The sequence below is a fragment of the Psammomys obesus genome, unplaced genomic scaffold (genome assembly GCF_907164565.1).
Source record: "Psammomys obesus unplaced genomic scaffold, mPsaObe1.curated_primary_1811, whole genome shotgun sequence".
In the NCBI taxonomy this organism is placed as follows: domain Eukaryota; kingdom Metazoa; phylum Chordata; class Mammalia; order Rodentia; family Muridae; genus Psammomys; species Psammomys obesus.
Window position 1 is genome coordinate 1,229,353 of NW_026592776.1, and position 23,152 is coordinate 1,252,504.

The following is a 23,152-nucleotide window of genomic DNA, read 5'->3' on the forward strand; positions in this document are numbered from 1 at the left end:
ATTCAAACTGGATAGGTAGAAATCAGTAACAAAGCAGACAACTTGTGCAGACCCTACATAGGTTTGCCATATTAAACGTGTCAGTTGCTTTGTTTGGGAGATTCATTTCCTCATCCTCTCTTCCCACCGACATCTCTACCTGCCCTCTTTCTCTCCCCTTCCATTTCTTCTTCTTTTCCCTTCCATATTCTTTACCAGTTAACCAACACTACTGAAGGACCACACCGCTCAGTTTCCATTTCCCTGCATATGTACATGTTGGTCCCTGCTGGCCACCCTGCCTGCTTCCTTATTGCTCTCAAAAACTGTAACTTCCTTCTTTCTTCTGTCACATCTTTGTCTTTTTAAGTTATTATTTATTAGAGTTTATTCACTTTGCATCTGTAGCCCCCTCCTTCATCCCTTCCTTTCCCTCCCTCTTCTCCCCCATGCCCCTTCCCTAGTCCACTGGTAGGGGTGGTCCTCCTCCCCCACTATCTGACCCTAGCCTGTCAGGTCTCATCAGGACTGGCTGAATTATTTCTCTGTAGCTTGAAAAGGCTGCTTCACCCCAAGGGGAGGTGATCAAAGAGCTGGCCACTTAGTCCATGTCAGAGACAGCCACTGTTCCCCTAGTAGGGAAGGCACATTGAGACTGTGAGATGCCTATGGGATGGAAAGATTCCAATGCTCAGGGATTGGTAGGGTTAACATAGTGAAAATGGCTGTCCTGCCAAAAGCAATCTATAGATTCACTGCAATTCCCATCAAACACAATTCTTTATAGACCTTGAAAGAACAATTCTCAGTTTCATATGGAAAATCAAAAAACCCAAAATTGCTAAACCAACCCTGTACAATAAAAGATATGGTAGCATCTCCATCCCTGATCTCAAACTGTGCTACAAAGCAACAGTAGTAAAAATGGCATGGTCTTGGCACATAGAAACAGACTGGTAGATCAATGGAGTAGAACCAAAGACCCAGAAATGCGTGCACACACATACAGATACTTAATTTTTGACAAAGGCCAAACCATACAATGGAAAAAAGACAGCATCTTCAACAAATGGTGCTGGTCTAACTGGATGTCCACATGTAGAAAAATGCGAATAGATTCATATTTATCACCCTGCACAAAACTGAAGTCCAGGTGAATCAAAGATCTCAACATAAAATGAGACACACTAAATCTACTAGAAAACAAAAAGCAAAAAACTGAGGAAGAGCCTTGAACTCATTGGCACACTAGACAACTTCTGTCACCTTTCCAGGCAGACCTTTCTTGTCCTCCTGTGTGATGAGGCCCAACTTTCCTGCTTCTCACTTACACTTTTTGAAGTATTAGGTGGCATTGGATTGGATACTCTTGTGCATTCCATGTTCTAGGTGCCCTCATTGGAACAGAGCCCTCATGCAGATAATGACTCACCTGCCATGCTATAGGCCTGACTCCAACTCAGCAGGGTCATCTGTTGTAGACTGCTGTGCTTTGTAAAAATCTGTTCTCATTTTAGGTTCTGGTAATAGAACCAACCAAAGTCTACCAACCTTCTTATGTTTCTATCAACAATGAAGCTGAGGAAAGAACTGTATCTTTATGGCATGTCTCACCCACAGAAATGGTAAGGGAAAAATCATGACTATCCCTTTCTTTCATATTATTTAATCAATGATTTGATTTTTCAAACAGAACAAATTTTGTGGTAGTATTAGAATAATAGGCATCCATGTTTAACTTGTAAATTATCAGACTGTTCATGAAAGTATAAGCACAGATGAAAGAAGAGAGATCTCTCTATTTTGTGTATGATGGTATAGAATGTATTCGTATGTATGTGGGTGTGTAAGTGGAATGTGCTTGTTTATGTATAATAAATATGAATATAAACCAAGTACAGTTTTGCTGTTTTTTCCAAAAGTTAGATCATAAGGAAGTAGATACAGGATATAAAATGTTCCTCCATATTTTCAAACCTTGTCCCAATTTCCATCCCCATCTCTAGTGATTTGGTGGACATCACTCTATCCTTTCTCCAAACTCACTTACATGTTTATAATATACATATATGCATTCCCTATTTTATATACAGAGACATTTTAAATTATGGTGCAACCATTCAACATACATTTATTCTGCTTTAAAGTCTTTTAAACGTTAGAAACTTTATTTAAGTGTGTGCATGCTTGCATCCGTGTGTGCATGCATATGTGTTGTGTGTATGTGTGTATGGTCACAACTTGCATATGAAGGTCAGAGGACAACTTTCAAATTTTGATGTTCTCCTTCCACTGTGGGATTTGGAGATCAAATATCAAATTTAGGTCATGAAGATTGTACAGGAAGTACTTTTACATTGGGCCTAACATTTTCTCTTTTGAAACTTCTATACATCATTAACAATTTTTCAGAAAGCACACAGCCAGCTACCTGATTTTTTTTTGTTTGTTTTTTGAAACAGGTTTTCTCTGTGTAGGTCTGGCTGTCCCGGAACTCATTTTGTAGACCAGACTGGCCTCAAACTCAGAGAGATCTGCCTGCCTCTGCCTCTCAAGTGCTGGGATTGAAGGCGTGCATCACCAATGCCCAGCAATCCCTGCCACCTGAATTTTAAAATGACATGTTCCTTATGTTTTCTTATGGGATGGTGTATTTTTCAGTACTTACTGTATTTTACCTTTTTTACTGATACTCATTAAGATTCATCCCTTGCCAATGACATGCCAGTGTGCATCTTAGAGATGGGCTTGCTTGACTACAAAATATGTATGTTTAGAATTTCAATAGTTAGTATCAAACCTATACAAGGTTATATTTATACTAACAGTTGCCCATTAAAAGAATTACAGAATACTAAGCTAGGTCTTCAGGTTTGTGGTAGAAACAGTATCTTCATCTGTTTATCAAAAGTACTTCAGTGGATTTTTTGCTTCATAAATTCTATAGTCATGAAGCACAGCACCTGTGACAAGAGCATTAGATAGCTTTATTTGCCATACGTGTGTTTCCATGGAGTATGGGGGGACTTCTACCATTAGCTGGGCATAGGAAGATTTATTTTTTTTCCCTGTTAGCAAAAAATGGGATTGATTATGTTATCAGGTAAAAAGAAGCATTATCTTTGCAAATAAAATACAGCATTGTAAAATAAACAGAGGCTCAAATTCAGATTAGAAATGCCTTAGCAGACATAATCAGACCTCAAGTGAAGGCCAGTAACCTTGTCTAATATTTAACTCTAGAGCAATCTTGTTGAAAATACAGTTAACAATCATTAATAGGATGAGTTGCCATGATGTGCTTGTATTTTTCCTGCACTGCACATATTAAATACTTGAGTGCAAAAGAGAGACATTTTATATATCTATATTTCATATGGATATAATTTATACACATGTATGTGCTTGAACATAATAGATATGTGTCATTCAAAGAGTGCAGACATTTTATTTAATTTGCTCCTCTTTTTTTTTTTTTTTCTAAAATCTTGTCATTGAGGTACAGGTGGCACCTCCCTAATCTGAAAGTCTGAAATATTCCAAAATCTGAAATTCTTTTAATGTTACTAGTCCAAAATCTTCGGATTTTGGAGCATTTTAGATTTCAGATATTTAGATCAGAGATCTTCAGATATTAAGGTCTATGGAAATGTTGTAGAATCTGAAACATTTCTCGTCCCTAATATTACAGACTGGGGAAAGTCAATCTCTATAAGATATACATGAAGATATATGCATATCATAAATGTACGATGTGGTGAATTTACAAGGTGAACATACTTCAGAAGTCAGCATAGGTCAAAGAGTAGAACATCAGTAAAACGTGCTCCAGTTCCCTTTAGGCAGACGTCCCTATATCCACGTCCCATGTTCACATCCTTGAGATGGAAATTCGTATTCCACCCCCTAAACTTGCTTATTTTCATTGTACCATGTATGCTACTTAAAATGTAGTGGAATCTTCAAAGTTCATTTCTGTAGTATCATAATTTCATTGATCTAGATGTAAAATACCTCACATTTTGACAAATGGTTGTAGAAAAAAACTAATGCTATAAAAACATAATGGTTTTGGTATCATGCATTTCTACCAATGTGGCTCCCCTCATTTGAATCCTGGGATGGTTGATGGTTTTGTTTTGTTTTTAAGATTTAGTTATTATTATGTACACAATGTTCTATCTGCATGTACACCTGTACACCAGAAGAGGGCACCAGATCCCATTATAGATGGTTGTTAGCCACCATGTGATTGCTGGGAATTGAACTCAGGACTTCTGAAAAAGCAAGCAGTGCTCTTAACCTCTGAGCCATCTCTCCAGCCTGGGTTGATGGTTCTTAATTGAAATTCCCCTTGGTGCATGTGTCTCACTAATAGTAAATAATCCTGTCTTAGTAAAAAATGGAAAAGACCTATCCACAAAGCAAGTTTTCCTTGACAATAAAATGTTTTGTTAAGGTCTTATATTTGTTAGAGGAAATGTTGGAGAGATCAAATTTTTATTTTTTTTTCCTGTGAAACACATTCTATATTTGCCTTCATTACAAATTGAAAATCTTCAAAATGGAAAAGCAAGAGTGAGTTACCTATAGTAAGATGACATTTTTCTTCACAGTTTTATTTTTCCTGGTGGCTTAGGTATGGATGATGGAAAGAGAATAATACTCTTATACATGTATACAACTTCATGTGATGTCAGTACAGAATGAGATGCAATTCTTGTTTTTTTTTTTAATTAAAAATTCAAACTCATTGGAAGTATGAGGTGGTAGTGTGTTGGGAAATACTGAATAACCTGCTCCCTTGGTTGGGAGTCCAGACTGATTTATTTTGTTTCATTATTACTATGTTATATTTAATTCCAAAGAACTTTTCAAACAACCTCAGGACGAACAAATGGATTTTCCTATTTAAAATTATTTTCTACAATTATATGTTGGTGGTGTAGTCTTGGCTTTTCTGAAACTATAATGTAGACATTCCTTCTAAGGCCTAACTTTCTGCAAAGTTTAAGAGCAAGGAATGGTGGTAGAGGGAAGAGATAACTATTTTTGAAAGTTGAAACTTGGTATGTAGTGAAACCCATTAGTTTTATTCCCATGCTATTAAAAAACAACAACCCCCCAGTTTCAAAATTTTAACATGATGAAACTTTATGTATGCTTCATGCCATATCCAGACTAGTAGAAGACCTATTCCATCTTGCAATAGCTGGGTAAAAAGAAAGTAGACAATTATTGTATATATTGCATATGGGTTTTGTTGCTTGTTTGTGTAAGAAGAAATGTTGTTGAATATTAATATTTATTATTGATTCATCTTTTAGTTAAACAGTGGTTATTCCTAAACCAGCTCTACACCCCAATCACCACACAGAGACTAGGATTTACTTAATTAACCTAGAGCACAATGCTGGGCAATGATTATGTCATCCTAAACCTCCAAGCCTGCATAGTTTCCTCCCATTCAGATTTTCCAACATTAAACTTGCTTTTAGTCATATCTTCAGTCCAATTCATCTCTCCTTCTGGTTCCAAGTCCTGTCCTGCTGATGTCTGCTCTCCTACTCCTCCTACTCGCTTCTCTCTTCTCCCCTCTGGACCAGGATGTCCCACCCTATTCTCTCCATTGCTCAGCACTGGCTGGTTGTTTCAATGACAATTAGAGAGAACAAATGGTGGCATGTTTACACAAACTTGAGACAGGTCATCAAAATGCAATGTCTGAATTGAAACCATATCATGGGGTAGAGAAATCAGCATTTGAATGAACAAGTTTAAATTGTATACATTCCACAAGAACATTATACCAACAAAAGAAATATGTTTTTTCATGAGAAGATGTTTTCATTTGCCTTTTTTTTAAGCCAGGCTCTAACCATGTAGTCCTGAGTGGCCTGCAATTTACTATATAGTCTTGGGTTTGTGGCAATCTTTTGCCTCCTTAGTGCTAAGAATACAGACTTGTGCCCCTGTGCTCAGCTTTCATAAAGGTTTTTCTCACATCCCATTGGTCAGGACTCCATCATAAAGCCTTATCTAACTGCAGGGAAGAATGAACTTTGGGTTACTGTGTGTCCATGGAGAAAGTAAAGTGAAAATAAATGAGTTTTGTCAGTCTTACTTCTCCAAATATTTTTATAACTGAGATGAGCTGTTCCTAAGCCTATTTCAGAGTTTACCTACTGTGTTGACAGAAGATGAAAGACTACTCAATATGTGTGGTTTTTGTGTATATATCTCAAGCTATGTGTTTTAGATATATATTATTTGCTTTAAACTGGATCAGAGACATGAAATTTCATCTCAGAAAATATTTTGTGTTCCAAATTTTGCAAAGTATATTGCTCTAACTCCTAATCACTATTGAAAACAAACTAGAAAAAAAAATTAATTATAGAATGAAGCCATAAATGCTACTTTATTGATAAAAAAAAAATGAAGCTCTTGACTTCTGTCTTTTATACTTGCAGAAACAAATCCATGAGTGGAATTTTACAGCCTCTTCTATTAAGGGAATCAGGTAAGGAGCATGAGAGAAAAATGTAAATGTTGTTTGTCTTAATATAAACACTGTAGGTGTTTAATGTGTTTTAATGTTTCCACTCATTTATAATCTGTGGTGTTCTTTTTCTTAACAGAACCTAAGAGAATATTTTCTTTATTAATGCCCCATATGAAATTCATAGTGTACTGCTACTAAGGGCCTCTTGGCTTGTAACATAGTAACTTTTCTAATCCAGTAGAAGAAATGATTGGATATCAAACTTTAAAAATAACTTCTGTCTGTTGACTAAACAAAGAGTAGTTTTTTAGAACCCAAAGGTTCAACTGCTCACCACCCCTGCCCAGAACTCCGGGCTAGGGCTGAAGTGAAGAGTTACTTGTACCTAGTACCTGAGTAGAACCCCTTGGACAGAACTCTGGAGGTAGGGATATTGTTAACGGGAACACAGATAAAATATTCCAAGAAGTATACCACTTGCTCTTTGAATCAGGAATGGTGAGCATTCGTGGCTTACCCCAAGCCAGGCAAATATATCTCAGCTTCTCTAATCAACTTGCCAGGATGTCCAAAGAAGGGATTTTCTGTGAAGTAGATACGAACTCTCTCCCTTTACTATGTGGCATTGTTAAAAGTCACTCAGCCTCTGTAGGATTCTGCTTTTTTTGATTTAATCAAATCAGGGCTTGGGCTAGAGTTTTCTGTCCTTTCTCTAAAAATATGATTCATATAACTCGAAAGCCGTTGAATGAATTTCTTACTACTTTCACACCCAGCATGATTCTGTCTGAACACATTAGTGTTTAAATAGGAGTAATTGTGCACTTGTATAATACTACCTCAAAACCAGGAGATAATGCAAAAGACATTTCAAGACTATCTTATGAGGCAAAAGTGTTGTACATAAAAGTTGTGATCATGGCCTTCTGTTTATATCCCTTCATAGAGTTACCTCTAACCTTCAGTTCAGCCATCAGTAGGGATTTACATAGGGCTGAACTAGACTTCAGGGCTTGCGTAATAGGCATGCTTTGGATGCTATGGTAGTTCTTTTTTGTAGATTCCTTTTGCTCACATATAACCTAACTTTTATTTGTTTTGAATCACCCTGAACTGTTTCTGTTTTAGTACATCTTTGTGTCATCTCTAACATTAAAAATAGTTTAAGAAGCTAGGTATGGTGGCACACACCTGTAATCCCAGCACTCTGGGAGGCAGAGACAAGTGGATCTCTGTAAATTCGAAGCCAGCCTGGTCTACAAAGCAAGTCCAGGACAGCCAAGGCTACACTGAGAAACCCTGTCTCAATGGCTTCATTTGTTTGAAGAGCTAATTGTATAGATGGTAAACTGGCCTGATGTCTCTGTGGTGCTACTTAGCAGAATGAGGACGTGTTTACCCAATGTGAGTGAAATTTCTAACAGTGAAATCTATAAGTAGAGTATGATGACTTTTATTTACTGGATGTGTTTAAGAAAACTTAATATTTCTGGTTTGAAGGTCTCTAAGTCAGGTCCAGACATTGGGTGGAAATAGACTTGAAAACATTTAAAGGTTTTTCCCAAGTTTACATTGCTTGACCGTGAATATCGTGATACTTTCCAACTGTTGAAATTCCTTTGAGACTAAAATAATGATTTCATAAATACACTTCCCTTTATGTTTTTGTGAGATTATAAATCCCTAGAAGACAGAGATTATATTTGGTACTCTTTTCTGTTGCCAGTGTTTTCCTTGCCCTGGATGTAGAGGAATCTCTTGATACATGTTAAAGTCAACTGAAAAACACATGTGCAATATAAATGTCTCAAAAAGCCAGTTTCACAGAGTAAGAGTCCCTTACCACATGTACACAGGCCTATTGGCCTTAGCAATAGATAGTCAAACTCAAAGGGACTCTAAAAGATTAGTGAAGCATTAGGGCTAGAGAGATGGCTCAGTGGTCAAGAACAATCACTGCTCTTGTAGAGGACCTGTGTTCAGGTCCCAGTCCCCATGTTGGGTGGATCACAATCACCTGCAACCCCAGCTCCGAAGGATCTTTTGTTAAATAATATTTTATTTTTATTTGTATTAATTACAGTTTATTCCCATTGTATCCCACCTGTAGCTCCCTCCCTCTTCCCCTCCCAATCTCACCCTCCCTCCCTCTTCTCTGCCTATGTCTCTCTTCAAGTCTACTGGTAGGGGAGGTCCTCCTCCCCTTCCTTCTGACCCTAGCCTATCGGGTCTCATCAAGAGTGGCTGCAGTGTCTTCCTCTGTGGACTGGCAAGGCTACACCCACCTCAGGTGGAGGTGATCAAAGAGCAGGCCACTGAGTTCATGTCAGAGACAGTCCCTCTTCTCCTTACTAGGAAACCCACTTGGAGACTGAGCAGCCTATGGGATTCATCTGAGCAGGGGTTCTAGGTTATATCCATGAATGGTCCTTGGTTGGAGTATCAGTCTCAGAAAAGACCCCTGTGCCCAGATTATTTGGTTGGGCAGAGTGCAGGGAATCTTATGAAAGAAGGGGGAGATAGACCTGGAGGGTACAGGACCTCCACAAGGGGAGCAACAGAACTGAAGGATCTTACAGCCTCTTCTGGTCTCTGAAGAACCTGCACACACACACACACACACACACACACACACACACACACACACACACACACATGCATATATACATAATTTAAAAGTAGAAATACTTAAAAATAATGATTAATAAAATCAGGAATTTAGGAAGTAGAAGAAAATCTAAACTAAATTTTTTCAGTGTTCTTTAAAAATTGGAAGTGGCATTGTAATGCCTATGTATAGGTATTCTTTTTTTTTTTTTTGATCTTGCTTTGGAGAATTTTATAAGACTTTTTTCTTTTTTTAATTAAATTATTATTTTTTATATTAATTACAGTTTATCCACATTGTATCCCAGGTATAGCCTTCTCCCTCATTCCATTTTGTTGTTGTTTGTTTGTTTTTTCTCACTGGTTGTCCTGGAACTTGTTCTGTAGACCAGGCTGTCCTTAAATTAAAGAATCCGCCTAGCTCTGCCTCCCAGTGCTGCGATTAAAAGTGTGTACCACAGGGGTCTTTTCTGAGACTGATACTCCAACGAAGGACTATTCATGGAGATAACCTAGAACCCCTGCACTGATGTAGCCCATGGCAATTCAGTGTCAAAGTGGGTTCCCTAGTAAAGGGAACAGGGACTGTCTCTGACATGAACTCAATGGCCTGCTCTTTAATTACCTCCCCCTGAGGGGAGAGCAGCCTTACCAGGCCACAGAGGAGACAATGTAGCCACTCCTGATGAGACCTAATTGACTAGGATCAGAAGGAAGAAAAAGAAGACCTCCCCTATCAGTGGACTTGGAGAGGGGCATGCGTGCAGTAGGGGGAGGAAGGGAAGGATTGGGAGGGGAGGAGGGAGGGAACCACAGGGGGGATACAAAGTGAATAAAGTGTAATTAATAAAGAATTTTTTTAAAAAATGAAAAAAAAAAGTGTGTGCCACCATCTCTGGATTTGTATTAAGCATTCATATGTTTTGAAATTTTCCAGCCTATCCAAGTTTGATGAACGGTGCTGTTTTCTTTATGTCCATGATAATTCTGATGACTTTCAAATCTACTTTTCCACTGAAGACCAGTGTAATAGGTGAGTTATACAGATAATGTAGGTGTGTGTAATGTGTGTTATGGCAGATGATCTTAAAGGATCTTTGTTAAGAAAAAAAGGTTTATTAACTGTACACTTTCTTGACATTTTAATTCATAGAAAATTGTCTTACAGCATTGAAATAAAATCCACATACCTTAAAACCATCTGAAGTATATAAGCTGATGATCTGAATGTAGCTCCTGATATTGCAACCGTCACAAAATTATTTAAAAATATTTTCATTATTCCAAAATGAAACGCAGTAGCCATTAATATTCACGTACCATTTTCTCTTATCTTCACCCTCTATAAGGTCAGCCCTACACAACTAGCAACCTACCGTCCGTGAAGCTGTCCATTTTGGACATTTTGTCTACATGTTGTGGCATAATATGTGGCTTTCATGCCTGTCTTCTTCTCTGTAGCATCCAGTTTCCAAGAGTCTTCCATGGCAAACCGTGTATCAATACTTGTTGCTACTTTGGGGGGCGGGGGTTGAACAGCAGTACTGCTTTGTATAACTAATGATACATTTTATTTGTCTGCTCATCAGACAAATAAAAAGCATGTGGGATGCTTCTAGCTTTTGAATTATGAATTTTACTTCTCTGTACATCCATATGAAAGTTTAGTTAGTATGCAAAGTCTGTAGGGATTTTAGCATCAAAATACTGAACTTTGGGGTAACTCTTCTCCCAGTTTACATTCCTATTAGTAATATATGAAGCTTCTAGTTTTTCCACCTCCCTGTCTTTTATTGTCTTTATTTTTGGTTGTTTTTTGTTTGTTTGTTGTAGTTCTAACTATCATAGTGGGTATTTGTTTGAATTGCATTGGATGTTGTATATTTGCATTTCCCTAATGACAAATAATTCTAGGCCTCTTTCCATGTGTTGAATGAACACTTTTTTGTACCCTGTTTAAAGAAATGTGTGTTCAACTCCTTTGCCCAAATAAAATATGTACTTTTTATTTTTAAAAATGTTGAAAGCTATAGGAAAGTCTCAAAAAAGTAAGAATTTCCATGAATGCATTACTCAGAATTCCCTTTTACTACAGTCATTTTACATTGTTTTTATATGCATGTTTGTTTTCTCTAAACTAGTAAAGAGTAAGCCATAAAAATAATGCTGTATTGCCTCTAAATATTTCAGTGTATTTCCTAAAAACAAGATACCTTCACTTTTATACTTCTTAAAGTTACATAAATAGGAATTAAGATGGACATGGTATTATAATATAGTACAAAATTTTGCTTATTTTCATCCTAATGCCTTTTATAGCAAAACAAGGTGTTTTATCTTTGGTTCACATTCTGATCTAGGATCATGTGCTGCATTTAGTTGCCATCTCTGTATTAGTCTCATCTTGAAAACGTAATACTTTCAAAAAGCACAGGTATCGTCTGTTGCATAGTCCTTTATTTTGGGTTTGTTTGCTGTTTCCTTATAACTATAGGTGTGTTGTGTATTTGGATAGAAATAGCAGAAAAATGATACTGCGTATTGCTTAAAGCCTCATATTAGAGGATACTCAGTATCTCTGTGTTATTCCTGATAATGTTAACTTGATCTCCTACTAAAAGTGATGTTTGTTTAGTTTTAGATGGGCTGTTTTTCATTTTATTATGGATTACTTATGTATTCTCCGCACATACTCAAATGCAATTTGCTACGACTTTCTCTCATTCTGTGAGTTGTCTTTTTATGTCACTGATGAGTATCAAAATGCAACTTTTTTTAATTATTAGAGTTACCAATTTTTCTTTTTTTACTTTTTTCCACTTATTATTTTAATCTCTTGGCAGCCTGATCACTGCCCCCTCACTTTTCTCCTCCCAGTCTTGCCCTCATGCCTCCCTCCCCGCCCCTGCTTCATTTTCTTGTGAAGGGAAGACCCCCAAGTGGTATCAACCGAACCAAGCACATCAAGTCACAGCAAAACTAAGCACATCCTCTCCCACTGGGGCCTGACAAGACACCCCAGCCAGGGGGAAGGAATCCAGTGGCAGGCAACAGTCTGAGACAACCCTACTCCCATTTGTTTTTTTCTTTGTTTGTTTATATTTCAGGTTTGGGGGCTGGAGATTGCTCAGCAGTTAAGAGTACTTGTGGAGAGCCCACAGGAGGCAGCTCATAATCACCTGTAACTCCAGATCCAGGGGATCTAATGCCCCCTTCTGGCCTCCATTATCACTGCAACACACAAATTATATATATATATATATATATATATATATATATATATATATATATATATATATATACACACACACACACAACACACACACATGGATTAGCAGGCAGGCACACACACAGGCACATATGCAGACACACCAATAAAAATAAATTTAATAAAAATGCTTTACCTAATTCAAGGTACTCTATGGTTCTTATTTTTTCTTTGATAAATTTAATACGTTTAGCTGTCATAGCTAGGTCTCTGGTCTATTTTAATTCATTTTATTTATTTCCTTATTGTTTGGTGATGTGGTGCCAAGGTACTCTCATGGAAGTGAGAGGACAATCTTCTAGAATAGGTTTTATCCTTCCACTATGCAGATCCCAGGGATTAGAGTTAGATCCTCAGGTCTGGCAAAAGATTTGTCACTATACCTTTAATTAATTTTTAAATATACTATAAGATAGGAATATAACTTTGCACTTTGGTGTGGTGTGTTTGATTATCCCAACACCATTAGTTGAAAAGAATATTCTTTTCTCTATCAAATAGTTTTGGCATTCTTAGAAAATGAGTTGGCCCAGCCAGGCATGGTGGTGCACACCTTTAATCCCAGCACTCAGGGAGGTAGAGACAGGTGGATTTCTGTGAGTTCGAGGCCAGCCTGGTCTACAAAGCAAGTCCAGGACAGCCAAAGCTACACAGTGAAACCCTGTCTCAAAGCTACACAGTGAAACTCTGTCTCAAAAAAAAAAAAAAGAAAAGGAAGGAAGGAAAGTAGGGAGGGAGGAAGGAAAGAAGGAAGGAAGGAAATGAGAGAGAGAAAATGTGTTGGCTTTTAATTTAAGAGCTTACTTCTGGACTTCTATTCCATTGATCTGTGTAGCTATCCATTTGCAGACATGTTATTACTGTAACTTTCAGGAAGTTGTAAATTAAAATGTTAGTGTTTCAATTTTGTGCTTGTTCTTCAACATTATTTTGATTCTTGTTAGTGCTTGCTTTTCCAATAATTTGGGGGTCAGCTTGTGAATTGTTAGGGGGAAAAGATGACTAGAGGTTTTATGGGAAGTTTGTTGGAAATATTAATTCAGGGAGCATAACTATATTATCAGGCTGTTGTTCAACCCGTAAGCGTAGGATGCATTTCTTTTTGTGTTTTATTGAATGTCTTTTTATCAGTGTTTTATAATTTCAGTACATAATTTTTTTCTTATATTGTTTCAATGTTTTGTTCTTTTGAAACTATTATAAATGAAATTTTTCTTTATTTCAAACTGTACTTAACCATTGTCTATTTATAATCTTTTTTGCAATTATGTGTTATTTTATTTTTTATTATAATTTTTATTTTTTATATTAATCACAGGTATCCCAGCCGTAGCCCCCTCCCTCATTCCCGCCCAATCCCACCCTCCCTCCCTCATCTCCTCCCTGCCCCTTTCCAAGTCCACTGATAGGGGAGGTCCTCCTCCCCTTCCATCTGACCCTAGCTTATCATGTATCTTGAGAATGGCTGCAATGTCCTCCTCTGTGGCCTACTAAGGCTACTCCTCCCTCGGGGGGGGGGGGTGGTCAAAGAGCCAGCCATTGTGTTCATGTAAGAAATAGTTCCTATTTCCCTTACTAGGGTACCCACTTGGATACTGAGCTATAATGGGCTACATCCAAGCAGGGGTTCTAGGTTATATCCATACATGGTCCTTGATTAGAAAAACAGTCTCATAAAAGACCCCTGTACCCAGATATCTTTAGTCCTTGTGGAGCTCCTGTCCCCTCTAGGTCATACTAACTCCCCCTTCTTTCATATGATTCCCTGCACTCTGCCAAAAGTTTGGTTTTGAATCTCAGCATCTGCTTTGATACACTGCTGAATAGAGTCTTTCAGAGGCCCTCTGTGGTAGGCTCCTGTCCTGTTTCCTGTTTTCTCCTACTTTCAATGTCCATCCCATTTATCTTTCTAAGTGAGGATTGATCATCTTACTCTGGGTCCTCTTTCTTGTTTATCTTCTGTAGGGGTACAGATTTTAGTATGTTTATCCTATTTTATAGGTCTAGTACCCACTTATAAGTGAGTATATGCCATGTGTGTCTTTCTGCTCCTGGGATACCTCACTCAGGATGATCTTTTCTAGTTCCCACCATTTACCTGCAAATTTCATGATTTCCTTGTTTTTAATTGCTGGGTAGTATTCCATTGTGTAAATATACCACAATTTCTGCATCCATTCCTCCATTGAGGGATATCTGAGTTGTTTCCAGGTTCTGGCTATTACAAATAAAGCTGCTACAAACATAGTTGAGCAAATGTCCTTGTTGTATATTTGACCATCTTTTGGATATATGGATAGGAGTGGTATAGCTGGATATTGAGGAAGCAATATTCTTAAATGTCTGAGAAAGCGCCAGATTGATTTCCAAAGTGGTTGTACAAGTTTACATTCCCACCAGCAATGGAGGAGAGTTCCCTTTCTCCACATCCTTTCCAGCATGTGTTGTCACTTGAGTTTTTGATATTAGCCATTCTGATGGGGGTAAGGTGAAATCTCAGGGTCATTTTGATTTGCATTTCCCTGATGACTAAGGATGTTGAGCTTTTAAGTGTTTCTCTGCCATTCTATATTCCTCTACAGAGAATTCTCTGTTTAGCTCCATACCCCATTTTTAATTGGATTGCTTGATTGCTTTTTAACTTCTTTAGTTCTTTATATATTCTGGATATCAACCCTCTGTCAGATATAGGGTTGGAGAAGACAGAATCTTCAACAAATGGTGCTGGTCCAACTGGATGTCTACATGCAGAAAAAATGAAAATAGATCCATATTTATCACCTTGCACAAAACCAAAGTCCAAGTGATCAAAGACCTCAACATAAAACCAGATACACTAAATTAGTTAGAAGAAAAAGTGGGAAAGAGCCTAGAACTCACTGGCACAGGAGACAACTTCCTGAACAGAACACCAACAGCACAGGCTCTAAGAGCAACAATCAATAAATGGGACCTCATGAAACTGAAAAGCTTCTGTAAAGCAAAGGACACTGTTGTCAGAACAAAACGACAGCCTACAGTCTATTTATAATCTTAATTAACTCATTAGTTTGAATACTTTTCAAAGTATTGCTTTACTGTTTTGGTTATATATATATGTGTTGTCTGACTACATGTATGTATACCATGTGCCAGGAGCCTATAGAAGCCCAAAAAGGGGATCAATTCCCCTGAAACTGGAGTTTCAGGTTGTTGTGAGCCACCCTATATGAGTACTGAGAACCAAACGTGGGTCCTTGGCAAGAGTAGTAGCCATGAGTTCTAATAGTTTTGTTGTTGTTGTATGTTCTATTGTTTTCTCTTTTTTATTTTTTTTTACAATTTATTCATTGTATATCCCGACTGAATCCCACCCAATCCCACCCTCCCTCCCTCTTCCCCATAATCCTTTTCCCCTAGTCCACTGAAAGGGGGAGTTCTCCTCCTCTGCCCATCTCTCCATAGTTTATCAAGTCTCATCAGGACTGCCTGGATCCTCTTCCTCTATGGCCTGGCAAGACCTCATCACCAGGGGCAAGTGATCAAAGAGGAGGCAACTGAGTTCATTACAGAGGCAGCCCCTGCTCCCTTTACTTGAGGATTCACATGGAGACTGAGCTGCCAATGGGCTACATCTGAGCAGGGGGTCTAGGGCTTTTCCATGCATGGTCCTATGTTGGTGCATCAATCTCTACAGGCTCCCATGGGCCTCGATTGGTTTGGCTCTGTTGGTCTCCTTGTAGGGCTCCTGTCCTCTCCGTGTCCTTCTATCCTCACTTCTTCCATAAGACTCCCTGTGCTCTGCCCAAAGTTTGGCTGTGAGTCTCTGCATCTTAAATCCTCTGCTGGGTAGAGTCTTTCAGAAGCCAGCTGTAGTCGGCTCCCATCATATTCCCTTTCTTCCACCACTTCTGGTTTCTATCTTGTTTGACATTCTGAATGAGATTTAAGCATCCTCCTTAGGGTTCTTCTTAGTGTTTACCTTCTTTGGGTCTGTAGATTTTAGTACAGCTATCCTATATTATATGGTTAATATCCACTTATAAGGTGAGTGTATACCAAGCCTGTCTTTCTGTTTCTGGATTACCGCACTCAGGATGCTTTTTTTCTAGTTCCATTCATTTGCTTGCAGATTTCATGATTCCCTTGTTTGTAGTAGATGAGTAGTAGTCCATTGTGTAAATGTACCACAATTTCTGTATCCATTCCTCCATTTAGGGACATCTAGGTTGCTTTCAGATTCTAAGTATTACAAATAAAGATGCTATGAACATAGTTAAGCAAATGTCCTTGTTGAATGGTGGGGCATCTTTTGGGTATATACCCAGGAGTGGTATACCTGGATCTTGAGGTAGCACTATTCCTAATTTTCTTAGAAAGCGCCAGATTGATTTCCAAAGTGGTTGTACAAGTTTACACTCCCACAAGCAATGGAGGAGGGTTCCCCTTTCTCCACATCCTCTCCAGCATGTGTTGTCACTTCAGTTTTTGATGTTAGCCATTCTCATAAGTGTAAGATGGAATCTAAGGGTTGTTTTGATTTGCATTTCTTGATGAATAAAGATGTTAAACATTAGTGTTTATCTGTCATTCAATATTCCTCTGTTGAGAATTCTCTGTTTAGTTCTGTACCCATTTTTAATTGGATTATTTGGTTTGTTTGTTTCTAATTCTTGAGTTCTTTATATATTCTGGATATTAGCCCTCTATTGGAGGTAGGGTTGGTGAAGATCCTTTCCCAGTCTGTAGATTGTCATTTTGTTCTGTTGACAATATACTTTGCTTTACAGAAGCTTTTCAGTTTCATAAGGTCCTAATTTATTGGTAGATCTTAGAGCCTGAGCTGGTGATGTTCTGTTCAGGAAATTGCCTCCTGTGCCAATGAGTTTGAGTTTGAGTTCTCCTCTTTTTCTTCCAACATATTTAGTGTGTCTGGTTTTATGTTGAGATCCTTGATCCACTTGAACTTTAATTTTGTGCAGGGTGATGGATATAGATCAATTTGCATTTTTCTATATGTGGACATCCAGTTAAAGCAGCACCATTTATTGAAGATTCTTTCAATTGTATGGTTTTGGCTTCTTTGTCAAAAATAAAGGGGTAGCCATTGTAATATCTCATAAAATAGATTTTCAACCAAAATTAATTAAAAGAGATGGGGAAGGTCATTTCATACTCATTAAAGGAAAATTCCACCAAGAAGATATCTCAATTCTGAACATCTATGCCCCAAATAAAATAGTCACATCTTTAAAACATTAATAAAACTTAAACCACACATAGATCCCCACACATTAATAGTGGAAAACTTCAACACCCAACTGTCATCAAAGAACAGGTCAACAAAACAGAAACTAAACAAAGAAACAATGACACTAACAGATGTCATGAATCAAATGGACCTAACAGACATCTACAGAACTTTTCATCCAAACACAAAAGGATTTACCTTCTTCTCGGCACCTCATGGAACCTTCTTCATAATAGATCATATAGTTGGTCACAAAGCAAGCCTAAACAGATACAAGAAGATTGAAATAATCTCTTTTATCCTATCAGACCACCATGTACTAAAGCTGGACCTTAACAGCAGCAGAAATATCAAAAAGCCTACATACACATGGAAACTGAACAACTCTCTACTCAATGACAGCTATAGTTAGGGAAGAAATGAAAAAAAATCAATTAAAAACTTCCTAGAATTCAATGAGAGTGAAGGCACAACATACCCAAACTTATGGGACACAATGTAAGCAGTGAGAAGAGGAAAGTTCATAGCATTAAGTGCCTTCATAACAAAATTCAAAATATCTCATACAAGCAACTTAATGGCTCACCTGAAATCCCTAGAAAAAAAGAGAAGCAGACACACCTAAAAGGAGTAGACAGATGGACGTAATCAAACTCGGGGCTGAAATCAATAAACTAGAAACAAAGAGAACAATTCAAAGAATCAACAAAACCAAGAGCTGGTACTTGGAGAAAATCAACAAGAGAGACAAACCCTTAGCCAGACTAACTAAAAAACAGAGAGACACTATCCAAATCAACAAAATCAGAAATGAAAATGGGGACATAACATTAGACACTGAGGAAATCTAAACAATCATTAGGTCTTAATTCAAAAGCCTCTACGCCACAAGATTTGAAAATCTAAATGAAATGGACAATTTTCTTGATTGATTCCATTTATCAAGCTGAATCAAGATCAGGTAAATAAATTGAATAGTCCTATATCGCATAAGGAAATAGAAGTGGTCATCAAAAGTTTCCCATCCAAATAAAGCCCAAGGTCAGATGGTTTCAGAGCAGAATTCTACCAACCTTCAAAGAAGAGCTAACACCAGTACTCTTCAAACTATTCCACAAAAGAATGCAAATAATTTTAATAGACTTCTTTAGGATGGTCTGTCAATATCATATAATCTGAGGACATGGTGTAGCTTCTTCCTTTCAGACATAGATGGCTGTATATCTTTCTTGCCTAAATATATTGACTTCAACTCCAGTACAGTTTGGAATAAGCATGTTGAGAAGTGGCATCCTACTTTTGGCTCTAATCTTAAGAAGAAAGCAACCAGTGTTTCCTCTTTAAGTATGATTTTTAGCAGCCAGTTTTTCATAGACAGCCTTTATTAGGTTAAAGAGATTCCTTTTATTCCTAGTTTGAATGTCATTAATTGTGTAATTTGAGAAGACTTTAACTCAGTGTGTCTCAGTCATTGTCACAGTATATTTAAAGATCAGAGTAAATATCATAGTGCAAAACACATTGAGTTACAACCCTCAATCTACAGTAAGAAAGTGCTGTCAGTTATTGGGTAGAATACTATGTTATTACAAAGTCTAGTTCAGTACTCAATGACTTTGTAGTATCACACAGTTTAATAAATTTTAGTTGAGGTGTGCCATACATACAAGTAAAGTGTGTAAATTTCAGTTAAATATGCAGTTAGGTACCTTTATGCTTATACCTATACCAGTATACCAGACATAAATGTATACCCAAGTAACTGTCATCTATAACAGTACTCCAGAAGATGCCCTTCTAGTGTCCCATTCTAGTCATTAATCCCCCTCTAGTGATTATTACTTTGATTTCTATCACCGTCATTAACAGTGTCCATTCTTCTCCTTCAGATAAATAAAATTAAATAGCTTGTAGTCTCCCCAACACTGTCCGATTCCTTAAAGTAATAACCATGAGATTAAGCCATGCTGTTTATGTCTGTTTATCCCTTTTATATTTCTTGAAGTATTCCATTGCATGAACATGCAGCAGCTTATCTGGTCTTCTCCAAAAAAACTTTTTAACATTTCTATTTGGAGCTCTGATACATAGAACCACTGTGAATAATCTTATACATGCCCTTTGGTGTGCACAAACATCAGTTTCTATTGCATACATACCTAGAAGTGGAATATTCTATCTCAAAGGAGGTTTATATTCCATTTGGGACTATGGTAGTGCCTGGGTTTTTCCAAAGTGATCTCAAGAATTTACATTCCCACTGGAAACATATAAGTGATCTTGTTGCTTTATATTCTTGGCAACAGTTAATAATGTCTTCTAAATTTTGCTGTAGTGAATTAATGCATATCATGTGTCTTCTTAAGAAGTTTGGTTATCAGGTATCACAGCATTCAAGTACTAGAAGAAATACTGGTAGAATGATTTGGGGGAAAAAGAATATTGTTATGTTCAAATTTACACAATTGTTCCCAAACATCTTAACAGAGAAAAATGCATAAGCATTGTCTACTAAGTCAAGATCATGTATGTAAAAATAAGGGAATTACACCGGACTAGGAATGAGGCCTATTCGGATCAATATTTGTGATAAAGTTGTATGGGTAATCATTGATGTTAGGCTTCATATTTGTCAATGGAATGATATGAGTACTTCATGCATTTCCTCATTGTTCTCCCTTATATAAGACTTTCTGCCTCACTGAGAACTGGACTGCCCACAGCTTGAAAGAAAAAAGTCCCACTATCCTCAGCACAGATTAGATTACTTCTTCACTGGTCTCAAAGCTGGAGTTAAAGTGTAATACAGGGACAGATTTGAAAAGCCTTGTTAGTGGATTGGTTCACAATTAGCACTGGGAAAAAAACAATTAAAGACAAGAATAAAAGGCTTATAGGGACATGGTAAAAGTGTTCACATTTTTTTTAAAGACAGGGTCACACTGTCATCTTGGCTGTCGTGGAACCTGTTAGGTAACCTAGGCTAGTATCCAACTAGGCAAGATCCTAGGTTAGAGATCCGCTTGACTCTGCCTTCCAAGTACTGGGATTAAAGACATAAGCCACTCTGCCTGGCTAAATATTTACATTTCTGATGGTGCTATTATGTAGAAAAAGAATTACTTCTTTTTAATTTTTTTTTTATTTTTAAGTAATGCCTGTATTTATGGGAAACCACATTGTATTTCAATATATGCAATATATTGTGTAACGTTCAGATCAGAGCAAATAGTTAATCTTCACAATTTTCATTTCTATGATGAAAAGGTTAAAAAGTACCTCCTAATAGTTTTGAAAATTATAGTATATTGAGGCATGATGACGCACTTCTATAATCCCAGCACTTAGGAGGTCAAGGCAAAAGGATCACACAAGTTTTATGCCAGCCTGGACTAGACTACATACATAGTGAGGCTCAAGCCTGCCTGGCTACAAGTGAAATACTGTTTTAAGAAACCAATAAATAGATAGATAGATAGATAGATAGATAGATAGATAGATAGATAGATAGATAAACAACACTTGAAAATGCAGTATATTATTGCTATCTATAGTCACTCCACTATACGCAAAGCACCAATATTTCCATTTTTTCCCTAATCAGATATAGCCCAATACCTATTGATCATCTTTTGCTTTTGCTTTTTTTAGTTATTTATTAATTCTTATTTTATGTGCATTGGTGTTTTTCCTGAATGTATGTCTGTTGAGCATGTCAAATCTTCTGGAACTGGAGTTCAGTACACTTGTAAACTACCATGTGGGTGCAGGGAATTGAACCTGGGTCCTCTGGAAGAGCAGCCAGTGCTCTTAATCACAGAGCCGAAGCTCTCCAGCCCCTGATCATCTTTTTATATCCCTCCCTTTCCTCTGCTATCCCCAATCTTTAGTAATCACCACTCTGTTCTGAATCCTGAAGTAAGTCTGTTAAAGAGGCATCTGCACTCCCAAGTTTATTGCAGCACTTAATAGCCAAAAATAAAAAATTAAAATTAAAAACAAGGGAAACAGTCTAAGTGTCCACAAATGACATATGGATAAAGAAAATGTGCTACCTATACAAATAATGTCGTTAACTTTAAGTCTTTGAGTGGAACCCACAAAAAAAAAAAAGAAGTCTTTAGTTTAATGGAAGAGAGACTTTTCTTGTTGTGTTTTACATATATACTACATGTAAGAGAGGTGCATTGGCATCAGGTGACCAGCTAGTTAGTAGTGATATTGCATGAAGAGGGCTTAAGCATCACATATGTTTTAGAACTGGATTAAAGTAATCACTAAAGTACCATGTCAAATCAAGAATGTTCTATAACTCAGGAAAGTTCCATTTCTGTTCAAATACAATTTAATACAATAAGGTTAAGTTAAACCAAAGAGGCAAAAAAGTGATGTTGATGGGTAGTATCCTGTGGCATTTGCTGTTCTAGATTTTGCTCTTTGGTCAAAGAAATGCTAAACAATGGAGTGGGCAGTACAGTGGAGTTGGAGGGAGAGGCTGATGGAGACACCGTAGAGGTAAGTCACAGATGATCCAGAACTAGGAAAACATCCTTTAATAATATGTTTGCTGCTTAAAGAAAAAAAAAAGTCACAATTTTCATTTGAAATTCTCTATTGAGTATAGTTAAAGAAACTTTTGAATGGCCCAGGCATAATTGTCCATGGTCTCAGAGATTTAAGTTTAAAGCATCTCTGTAGAAGAATCTTATGATCATGGGATCTTGCCAGCCAGAACATTAAGAAAAATTGGCCATGGGTTGCATTAAATTTTTCCTTTGTGATTAACTATGTAAAGTGAATTTTTCTAAGTTAATAATGCTTATGAGATTCCAAGAGAAATAGTTGACAAAGTGGAAACAGAATTTTGCCTAAATGGATTTTAGTTATATCTCCTTAACACATGGTATATTAAAAGTGATGTTTTTAAATCACTTTAAAGAAAGTGACATTATCATAACTTCATTTGGCTAGCACAGTTGTAATCTACAATGACTATATCATTTATGTGTGCTTAAATATTGCAGTCATTCATATTTGCCACTAATTCAAGTTCTTCCAGTAATTACAATTTAGTGAGATTTTATTATATTTTTTAAGTTTGACTGAAATTAATTCCATAAGGTTTTCTTCAGAAAGTTCCAAAAGGGTTCATTTTAGTAACTGGGTCAAGTACAAGAGTTATGAGCTTACAATAAAAGTGTGTTATAGAAGCAGACAGGGTGATTGCCTTTAAAGGCAACAGCTGTGAGAAAGAGAGAACGCTGTGATTGGTCTGTGGAGTGGGATCATTTCTAGTTCTGCCAGACAATGGAGACCCTTAAGTTATCTTAATCGACATGAGCATCTTTAGGTATATAGGAAGGAATATAAGCATTATTCAGCGTATTGCCCTGGGTATTTTCGAAACCGTGGGGTTTCTAGCAATACCTCAGTGTATTGCTGTGGGCTAAGAAGAAACAGTGGGAGCATGTCAAACTCCAGAGATATTCATTGCTTTCTCTCTGTTTTACATAGGAGTTGCTTAAACTACTGTCAGCTTTGTTTTAATCGTTAACAAGAATAA

The 23,152-nt window shown here is 37.2% G+C and overlaps 1 protein-coding gene across 1 annotated transcript in view; it reads left to right on the top strand.

The window, feature by feature from the left end:
* The window catches only part of Map3k15 (mitogen-activated protein kinase kinase kinase 15), a 160,257-nt gene that overhangs the window by 99,505 nt on the left and 37,600 nt on the right, over positions 1–23,152 (top strand). Inside the window, exons 8-11 of the mRNA XM_055615731.1 lie at positions 1,497–1,604; positions 6,453–6,502; positions 10,029–10,124; positions 22,017–22,104. Coding sequence (XP_055471706.1) covers positions 1,497–1,604; positions 6,453–6,502; positions 10,029–10,124; positions 22,017–22,104 — 342 coding nt within the window. The remainder of the gene's footprint in view (positions 1–1,496; positions 1,605–6,452; positions 6,503–10,028; positions 10,125–22,016; positions 22,105–23,152) is intronic.